This window comes from Anoplophora glabripennis, unplaced genomic scaffold (genome assembly GCF_000390285.2).
Source record: "Anoplophora glabripennis isolate ALB-LARVAE unplaced genomic scaffold, Agla_2.0 scaffold2633, whole genome shotgun sequence".
Classification (NCBI taxonomy): domain Eukaryota; kingdom Metazoa; phylum Arthropoda; class Insecta; order Coleoptera; family Cerambycidae; genus Anoplophora; species Anoplophora glabripennis.
In genome coordinates, this window is record NW_019418721.1 from 1 (window position 1) to 11,330 (window position 11,330).

The 11,330-nt window shown below is 30.4% G+C and overlaps 1 protein-coding gene across 1 annotated transcript; it reads right to left on the reverse strand.

The window, feature by feature from the left end:
• Positions 1 to 2,557: 2,557 nt before the first annotated feature.
• On the reverse strand, positions 2,558 to 4,109 carry LOC108916544 (putative nuclease HARBI1). Its single transcript, XM_023456774.1, has 4 exons — positions 3,898 to 4,109; positions 3,551 to 3,837; positions 3,233 to 3,434; positions 2,558 to 2,954 (listed from the first exon to the last, which is right to left on the reverse strand). Exons 1-4 carry the CDS (start codon positions 4,107 to 4,109, stop codon positions 2,558 to 2,560), a joined length of 1,098 nt encoding a protein of 365 aa, XP_023312542.1.
• Positions 4,110 to 11,330: the final 7,221 nt, after the last annotated feature.

The window sequence follows — 11,330 nt, forward strand, 5'->3', positions numbered from 1 at the left end:
CCAGATAATTTGAAATAAACTTATACAGGGTATTTGGAAAAGTTGGTACATAATTTAAGGGGGTGAAGGTAGTGCCAAAAATAGTAAAAAAAGTTCCTATAGGACATTGGTCCTCTAGAGAACCGTTACCGAGATATGGTCCTTCAAAGGGGTCTTATCATTTGGATATTTTTTAAGAATGGTTATAAAACTACCCTTATTTATAACCGATTTTGGTGATACTTATGGTAGTTAAAGACCCTTATGGTATAATTATTACCTACAATTTTCATTCCGTTATCTTAATCAGAAAGAAAGTTATTTTAAAAAATATCCAAATGATAAGACCCCTTTGGAGGGCCATATCTCAGTAACAGTGCTCCGGAGGACCAATGTTTATATAAACTTTTTTTACTATTTTTGGCTCTCCTTTCACCTCCTTAAATTTTATACAAACTTTTCCGAACACCCTGTATACAAGGTGCAATAAACGTCTTGGTTTTTTTACTTTATTTAAAAATTTAGGTATGTACAAGTAAATTGATAGTAAATAATAATTGCAAAACCCCACAGAAAAAAAGTTCTCTACCAGAGACATGAGTGCATAGATCGTGTGTATTTTTCATGCTGAATTCGAATTCGCAGCCTTGAAACCGATCTACTTGGGTCTTTTTCCGAATTAAAACGTTATATTCGTGATTGGCGACTTTGAAAACTACCCAGAAACAAGTTTCAGCCATAATATTCATTTTGATTGCTTTTCTGATTTTTTAGATCCGCCGTATTAGATCTGCCTTCTTTTATTTAGGAATTTTCGTATGCGGACTTCATGTTCGTAATCAGCGACCCCAAAAACACGCGGTAACAAAATTCAGGCAAAAATATTGAATATAAAAATGACTTAGGGCCGGTTCCACAGTCTACACCTAACTGTTACCCTTAACAAAGCTAGGCTTTGTATTAAGCAACACTTAAAAATGTCTCGTGTTCCACCAACATATTTATCTATCACTTAATAAAGTGATACTTTAACTGATCTTTAAATTGTGACACTCTTGTTTCTAACTTCATCAGGTTTAAATGATGTGGTTTACACTGTTTACAGTTGATCAATTTAACCTCACATTTTCTTAGTTTGTGCATCAAGGTGAAAAGAAAAAGAAAAGTCGTATATTACTTTGCGTTTAAAAATTTCAAAAGTGGATGTTTTTTATAATTAAAATTTATTAAAAATAAGTTCCTTGTAAAAATGAGTGAAGACAAGGCAAATATTGTAAATAAGAGACCACGATCTGCAAATTATACAAATCAAGATAAAACCCTCTTGCTAAATATTGTGCTACAATTTAAACACATTTTAGAATCAAAAAAAACCGATGCTGTAACTTGGCGTGAAAAAGAAGCAGCCTGGAATAAAGTAGCACAACATTTTAATTCACAGTCAGCGAGTCAAATTTATCGACCTGCTGTTTCCTTGAAAAAAGCCTATGAAAACATAAAAAAAAGTGTTAGAAAGGAAGTAGCCAATGAAAAAGCATCTATTAAATGTACTGGCGGGGGCAAGGGTCATTTTGAAAATAATCCTCTTGTGGACTTGGCACTAGAGGTTGTAGATCCAAAAACCGTTCACGGATTAATTAATGAATTCGATAGTGATCGACAACAGAATGAAACCAGTATTAATGAACAAAGTGATACTGTAGATGAATTTGATACAAATGAATGTACTGAAACTCTTATTATTCATGTAGAGGATGAAGCTGAGGTAAGTCATATTGTGTGTGTCAGATATGTGGTAGGTATTTTGTTTTTGATTTTTTTATTTTAGAAAAATCACATAAATTGGGGAGATTTTAAAGTCACAAATCTGCGGCAGCCTATTAATACCAAATTAGCAACTACAAACTTCAGTAAAAATATAGACCAGTCAAGGGAGAATAGTGCAAGTGTGTCAACTCCTATATCAAAAAAAAGAAAATTAGAAAGCATTAGTGGGTCGTGGTCTACTCGTCGTAGGCCAGTCGGATCAGGTTTAAGCTCTTCAAACCTTACAGAAAAATATAACAAATTGGCAGATCTAAAAATTGAACTTGTGACTAAGGAATTAGAACAGTTTGAATCCCAAAAAAAGATGAAAGAAGAACATGCTGCAGTGGAATTCGCACTAAAAAAGAAGTCACTTGAATTGGACATTAAAATAAAGGAATATATTGTTGAGAAAATTAAATGTTCGTCTAATAGTATAGATTTCTTGTCCTTCCTCAAATAAAAATTTTTTTATTGGTGTTTTGAAATATATTTTTTAAATAGTTTTAATTTCAGGTTTTGTTTTTTTTTCTATTTTCCTATTTTGGAAATGTGGCTGACCACATAAGCAAATGTTGGCACTTTTTTACATATTCTTTTAAAAATAAACAAGAAAAGTTGCTAAAGGTGAAAAGATTATTATAAATTAATATAGAAAAAGTTTATTTTATAAATTTTAAACCTTCAAAAACTTAACAAATAAATATAAAAAAATATTCAAACATAAGGATATGAAATTTTTTAACTTATAAAGTGAAGGTACGAGGTATACTTATAATGCTGCAAAATAATTTTGAATTAAGTGTCTTCTGACTTGTGGACCTAAAAATTGTTGATGGTTAGCCATTGGAACAACTGGTATTTGACCTTCCCTTACTAACTGCTGTAAAATGTGAGCATCAATTTCTGCAGGTACAGGGGGTTCGGGCTCTCCCATATTTCTCGCAATATTATGCAAAACTGCAGTAGCTACAATAACAGTAAGTATGGTTTGTAGTTTTAAACGACAACCATAAGCTAAAATTGGGAATCTGCGTTTCCATACCCCAAATAGTTTCTCGATTATACCCCGTGTTCTAATATGGGCCTCATTATAAAGTTGTTCGGCTTCAGTAATAGGATTCTGAAGTGGAGTCAGTAAAAATTCTCTAGCCGGATATGCACTATCCCTTGAAATATAAAAAAATAGTAATTTGAAATAGTAGTAACTTAAAATTTAACTGTACATTAAAATTTCTTATATATTTTCTTATCTTTGAATAATTATGCAATAACTTTCGTTTTGTTGTGTGTGTGTGTGTGTGACTAGTGATATGGCTTTGGACGTACCAATTAGCCAGAGCTTCGTGTTTTTCTGATGAGATCTATTTATTCATTATTATTGTTTTGTTGATGTAATAATACATTTTAAACATCCCCAATTTCCACACTTTATTCTTTAGTATACTTACCAAGAAGAAATGAATTTCTATGAAGATTATTTTCAAATTCTCTTCTAATATTTGAATTATTAAAAATTGTTACATCATGAGATGAACCAGGCCATCTTGCAACTATATCGGTAATTTCCATATTGGCATTTGAAATAACCTGAACATTAAGAGAGAAATAGTTTTTTCGATTTCTAAATACCTCGGCATCATCTCCTCCTAAAATAATGTATATGTTTATATATAACACTTAGTTGCAACAAAATGCAAGAGAATGAAAACAGTATTATTGAATATAAGTAAATATATCATATGTATACTGAAAAAGCACTTACCTGGTGATAGAATCCTTATGTGTGTTCCATCTACTGCTCCTATAATATTTGGAAAAGAAGCAATATCATAAAATTTATTTTTTGTTTGATTAACATCTAACAAATTTCTGGGGAATTTTATAAAACGAGGAGCCAATCGGGATATTGCTACAGAAACTCTTTTCACTATTCTTGAGACTGAAGACTTGCTAATTTTTGCAAGGTCTGATATAATTATCATATGACTATTGGATGAATATGCCAACAAACAAATTAATAACTGGTTCATTGGAGACAATGAATGGTTTCTGAAAATATATTCATTTAATAATTTATCATCATTTAGCATATCTAGTAACTTAACTTACATATCATATGGAAACTCAAGGTAGGGCTCTATTAGCGGAAGTAAATCCAAAACGGTTTCTTTAGTTAATCTAAATCTTTGAAAAAATTGTAAATTATCATACACCTGGAATAAATCCACTCTTGGACGAATTTGTCTAGGAATTCCATGTTCAATAATTTCTATAATCTCCAAATCATCTTCGACAGCATCAGCTCCCAAATTTATATCCATGACAGTATTTTAAAATTTTTTTCACTATTCAAATTTAGGTTATAATCTCTCCCTTACAAAGATAAACCCCAAAATAAGTGAGGCCTATAATTAACTAATACTTAAGATAGATACGTTATCCTTAAAATTTGGTGGAACATATTAAGTATAACTTAGGAATTATAAGTATCACTTAACCCTTAAGTAGAACCTGTGGAACCAGGCCTTAAAGGGGTAAGTGAGACCCTGGTCTGTAGGTCTTTGAGGAATAAGTTATACATATTTTGTTGTATGTTAACTTGAATTTATATATTTGTCAGTATAAAATACAAAGTTGTGGTTTTTCGCATTGTTTTGCACTACCATTCGTCATTTGATGTTAGTGGTGGGTGTGGATTTAATTTGGATATATACCTATCTATCTCCAAAACTCAAAATATTATTATTTTATAATGTATGTATATACAAATTGTTGTTTTTCATTATAAAGCTTTACCTTATCCTCAGTATTTCACCCTATTTTAGGAGATATTTTAGCGTTTTACTAAAAAATGTCCTTGTAAATCGGTTTTTGGGCGGATTAGGATTCAGCATAAAAAGACACAAGTTATGTGTATTCATGTCTCGGATACATAACCTTTTTTTTGTGGATCTGTGTCATCTAAAATTGAAATTGAAAATAATGTCTAAGTATTAATATAAAAAACAGTGAATTTGATAGTATTAAAAAATCTTTTGAATTTATTTGAATTACCTCTTTAAANAAAAATTTAGGTATGTACAAGTAAATTGATAGTAAATAATAATTGCAAAACCCCAAAGAAAAAAAGTTCTCTACCAGAGACATGAGTGCATAGATCGAGTGTATTTTTCATGCTGAATCCGAATTCGCAGCCTAGAAACCGATCTACTTGGGCCTTTTTCCGAATTGAAACGTTATATTCGTGATTTGCGACTTTGAAAACTACCCAGAAACAAGTTTCAGCCATAATATTCATTTTGATTGCTTTTCTGATTTTTTAGATCCGCCGTATTGGATCCGCCTTCTTTTATTTAGGAATTTTCATATGCGGACTTCATGTTCGTAATCAGCGACCCCAAAAACACGCGGTAACAAAATTCAGGCAAAAATATTGAATATAAAAATGAATTAAAGGGGTAAGTGGGACCCTGGTCTGTAGGTCTTTGAGGAATAAGTTATACATATTTTGTTGTATATCAACTTGAATTTATATATTTGTCAGTATAAAATACAAGGTTGTGGTTTTTCGCATTGTTTTGCACTAGCATGCGTCATTTGATGTTAGTGGTGGGTGTGGATTTAATTTGGATATATACCTATCTATCTCCAAAACTCAAAATATTATTATTTTATAATGTATGTATATACAAATTATTGTTTTTCATTATAAAGCTTTACCTTATCCTCACTATTTCACCCTATTTTAGGAGATATTTTACCGTTTTAACAACAAATGTCCTGGTAAATGGGTTTTTGGGCGATTTTGGATTCAGCATAAAAAGACACAAGTTATGTGTATTCATGTCTCGGATACATAACCTTTTTTTTGTGGATCTGTGTCATCTAAAATTGAAATTGAATATAATGTCTAAATATTAATATAGAACACAGTGAATTTGATAGCATTAAAAAAACTTTTGAATTTATTTGAATTACCTTTAGAATGAAGTAAAAACATGAGCTGGTATAAGTAAATTCTGAATTTGGGCAGAACATTTGTGAAACCGCGAATTTGAGATTGGCAGGTGCAAGAAATTCTAAAGGACTTATCAAATCAAGTAGGTAGTTTATATTTTTAGAAACTCCACTGAAGAAAGTCGCTATACATATGTATTTTTCAGAGGTATATCTGAATACAGAAAATGTATTGAATGCATGAACTCTGAATACATTCAAAAAATGATTGAATCCAGAATACTTCAATTCAAATACTCACATTACACGAATACAATATTGAATTTTTGCCTCAGATTTTCAAGACAATGAGAAACTATGGTTGTATCAAAGGAGAGGTACAAAAATATGCATCATCTGAGAAAAATGTTTACTACTTTATCTTCTAAGGAAAAAACAATTACAACGTTGGTTTGTACCTGTCCAAAGACAGTAAAAACATGCGCCTAAATTTTTGATGTCACGCCTGATATAAGTCAAATTTGATATTCTTTTACAAAATATTTAGTTCATAATATAGATATTTTTTAAGTCGATGAAACTATTTTTCAGATGCTCTAGTGTTAGGGAATTCCTAAATATTATTTTTAACTATTTCTTTGATCGTCCATATTAACTTTATAAGATAATACGGATGATTTTGCATTACTGTAGCACAAAAAAGTTCCTATTTAATAGTTTTTCAAATTAATTGAAATTATAATAAAATATCGGTCAAAGTATCGGTTATTATAAAAAAAAATGTTTAAAATATGTTTGTAGTGAATTTCAGAATTAAACGTATACAATATTTTAGAGGCATGAATTTAAGAAAATTGTACCCATTATTTTAACCTCTTATTCGAAAACGAATATTGTTAATGTCACATATGCCAAATAATATCCAGCTCTGATTTATTCACTTGAATGGGAAAAAGATTTAAATGATTTTTTGGCTTTCACATCCTGAAACCTCAAACTTCAATTTGATTTTTTTTCTTATTGCTCTATGACCATTTTTCAGCAAATTACAGCCTTGAAAGTCGCCCAAAAATTATTTTTTGGAACTCATCAAAAGTCGACATTTTCTACAAAGGGTCAAAAAAATTTCCCAAATGATATTGTGGTGTTTTTTTTCCAGTTAATTATTTGGCAAGAAAGCAATTTTTCTAATCTATAGTCAAATAAATATCATCTATTTATAGAATAGCTTTTCATTAAGAGATTAAGAGATGTACCCAGTGAATATTCCGTGACTCCCGATCAATTTGTGATAATTTCAACAATTGAGATAGGATCCTTCAGTGAGCAGGCGTTAGAATAATAATAATAAAATAATTAACTGGAAAAAAACACCACAATATCGAATCGTCTNATTAGACAGTTTAAAAATTATTGATATTTCCAAACGAATTTAGCAAATTACCTATCAAAGCATTTTGATACTTTTATAATGAAAATAAAAACAATCTGTATTGTGATGTAATGAATTTTTAATCATTTCACAATTTTTTATAATGGGAAGAAAATTTAAATTATGTTCTAAATTCAGTTAAATTTTATAATTTTATTTTTTACGTACGAATCAACTCGTATTATTTCGTGAATATTTCTTTTCAATTATAAATTTAAATTTATTTATACTTATTACAGACTATATTATAATTATGTTGTACTTTTTATCAATCTTTACGATTAAGTGTTAATGGCTATCGATGAACAAATATCCTCCATACGAAGTGATCAGATGAAATGGTGAATATCGGAACGTGTATAAATATATCTTTTTTATTATTTTACACATTTTATATTAAACACCAAGTTGCACAAGAAATTTTTAAGAATTTGATATGTTTCAAAATTTTGCATTATGTTAGCTAATTGCGAAAAAAGTTGTGCTTTGGTCCTTATCTCAAAAAAAACCTTACAAATGTCAGTTAAAGTTAATTTGTTCACCTTACCATCATATTTTCCTCACCCCAATATTGGTTAAAGGCAAGGTTACAATACTTAAAAAATTATTTTATGTTTTAAACTGTGAATGAGTTTATTATTACATGGTACACACCAAAATAATCGCAGTCTTATGTATTTCACTGTAATTTTTTAAGCGCAGTAATTACTATGTCCTTAAATAAATATAAAAAATAATCACACTTTTTAGGGATATTTTAACAAATATCTGGTTGGACGAAATATACCATACTAGCAACACAAACATACAATACAGGATGTTTCATAAAAGTTTATTTAATGGAAACCACTCCGTTCACAACACCGTATATAAAATATGTTTTATATTCTAATAAAATCATATCAAACATTGGCAAAAATTTCAATATGCAAACTAGTTTCAAAAAATATGTGTTATAAAATGGAAGAACGCTTTTATATGAATCGTACTCTTTGGGGTTTGATCATGACATTATCATTTATGAAGCAACCTGTACAGCAAAACAACGTTTATAAAAATAAATCTCTAACAATGCGTTTTAAGACAATTAATATAAGTTATTTTTGTTGTAGTACTCCTAACGTCTATTTTCATTACAGTCTTATTACTAATGTGACATTAATATACACACTATTATTATAAAAAATAATTTAAAACAATCTTACGCAACTATCAATATTCATATTTTAGACCTAGTTTCGTTTAATAACAATTTTAATTAATCCCACATTATTCTGAATCTATTATTATTGCTCTAAAGCATTTTACTTATCCAATATTGATTTTATCATCATCATAACTTATTCATCCAGAAAAGAAATAAGTTGTTTGTACTAAAGTTGGTGAATAATAGGTATTGCAGCGTTATACCTTTGTCAAAGAATTTTCTTAAAAAAAAAATTCGAAAACAGTCTTAGATAAAATGCTTACTGATGTGGTGTAGGATTTGTTCTTTCGTAAGTTTGAGTTTTAGTAAAAAGACAATATTTTGCAAATAAGGAAACATAAATACTTTCTCGATCAAATTATGTTTAATGTTTAAACAAACAACGATTTGAATACAAGGGTTTCAAAAACCGAATTATTTCCAGCCACATACATTGGACAAAATTAAGGATCGTAAAGAAAACCTGTAAAATGCATTTACCGGTATGTATAAATTTTACTTATTTGCCTTAAATACACTAGTTAAATTATTTTTACTTAAACTATTATAGCAGCTATGAATTCTTAAATACCATCCAAAATGTACTAATGAAGAATTAAATGATTCAAAATTAAAGATTACCAAGGCTTTGAATATTCCTACAGTAAAAAAAAAATATGTATATGGGATGATCCACGTCAAATTGATCAAGCCTGTGCCCAAAATTTGAGATTGATTTGAGAGCACCTACGAAGATGGTTTTCGGCTTAAAAAATTCGTCTTTCCAAGTACTTTAAGATGCTGATTGGCAGAATTGAAAAATCCAAGATGGCGGACATAATATGGCGCCTAGAAGTATGAGAAAAATAAAGAATCGTCCGATAAACTTCTCACAGTAATCAGATTAATCACAAATTCATACCCAAATAGTCTGAACAGGTGCCTTTGACATCGTTGGACATGTGTACGGAGTTATTTTTCAAAAATTGAAGATGGCGAATTTCATATAATGACTTGTAAGGCTAAAAAGCCTGAAATCGTCATTCAAAGGGAAGTGAACTGTCGATTTCACCCATAAACCTTATCTGAACAGATATTTCTCATGTTTTTCAGGACGCTGGAACGTGACGTTGAGTTTGTTTGATAGTATATCATATATCGATTCTAACCTCAAAAGAATAGACAATTTTCATGTTTTTGGAGTCGCTGAAATATGATAATGAGTTTTTTTGATGGTATCATATTAAACACTGAACCTAACCTCAAAAGAATTTGAGAAATTTCGATTTTTTGTTGATATAGCTATAACTTTAAAAGAATAGACAATTTTCATGTTCCTATTATTCTAACGCCTGCTCACTGAAGGATCCTATCTCAATTGTTGAAATTATTACAAATTGATCGGGAGTCATGGAAAATTCACTGGGTACATCTCTTAATAACGTTTATAATGAAAAGCTATTCTAGATGACATTTATTTGACTATAGATTAGAAAAATTGCTTTCCTGCCAAATAATTAACTGGAAAAAAATACCACAATATCGAATCGTCTTCATTTCACATTTTAGTGACCGTAGAAACATGAAAATTGTCTATTCTTTTAAAGTTTAGCTCGCTATATCAACAAAAAATCGAGATTTCTCAAATACTTTTGAGGTTAGGATCAGTTGATACCATCAAAAAAACTCATTATCATGTTTCAAAACGTGAAAATTGTTTTGAGGTTTAGCTCGCTATATCGACGAAAAATCGAGATTTTTTCAAATATTTTTGAGGTTAGAATCGATATATGATATACCATCAAACAAACTCAACGTCGTGTTCCAGCGACCTGAGAAACATGAGAAATATCTGTTCAGATAAGGTTTATGGGTGAAATGGACAGTTCACTTCCCTTTGAATGACAATTTCAGGCTTTTTAGCCTTACAAGTCACTATATGAAATTCGCCATCTTGAATTTTTGAAAAATAACTCCATACTGTTCAGACTATTTGGGTATGAATTTGTCGTTAATCTGATTACTGTGAGAAGTTTATCGGACGATTCTATATTTTTCTCATACTTCTAGGCGTCATATTATGTCCGCCATCTTGGATTTTTCAATTCTGCCAATTAGCATCTTAAAGTACTTGGAAAAACGAATTTTTTAAGCTGAAAACCATCTTCGTAGGTGCTCTCAAATTTTGGGTAGAGGCATGATCGATTTAACGTGGATCGTCCCAAATATCCGCGATGTAGAAGAAAGTTTCTTGAACTTTGGTCCATCCCGTATATTCCTCGCAAGCCGCGTCACCACGAAGACCAGCATCTCCCCAACAAAGCCCCAATGGTGCTGTGGAGCACCTACAATTGCGAAAAATGCCTTTTGTGTTGCGCCGTACAAATTATATTTCCCTCATTTTAATTCTATACGTTTCCAAACAAAAACATTTGATGTCATGAATTCCGCTTTAATTACTAAAAAACCGAGCTAATTTAGCATATAATAGAACGATGGATGTAATAAAAATTGAGTTCCGTCGAGTGGTAGGGTGGAGTTTATGTTGCATAGAATTAAATGAAGGGCCCCCTGTACGATGAAAGTTGAATATTATTTATTCATCGTCCTGGATTGTATTTAGAATTATTCGTGCGAAGTCTATAGCAGTTCAATACAGGAGCGTGTTTAGTCAGTGGAGTGCTTATTAAACTTAAAAACAAAGGATTTTTTAATTAAACACATGGCGTCGGTTTCACACATCAACTGCAAATTCATTTAAACAAACTACATGTTCGTTATAATTAAATTGATACGAGACATTGAAATGTATTTCCATTTTTTCGTTTCATTTTTTTTCCGTTTTTAATCCGATCCTTTGTTTCTGATTGATTTAATTTATTTTAATTTGCGCCGTATGGGAACGGACCTTCTGCAGCGGCTTATTGCTATTATGAAAAACAACATTGTCATCGGTTTATGTTCGGG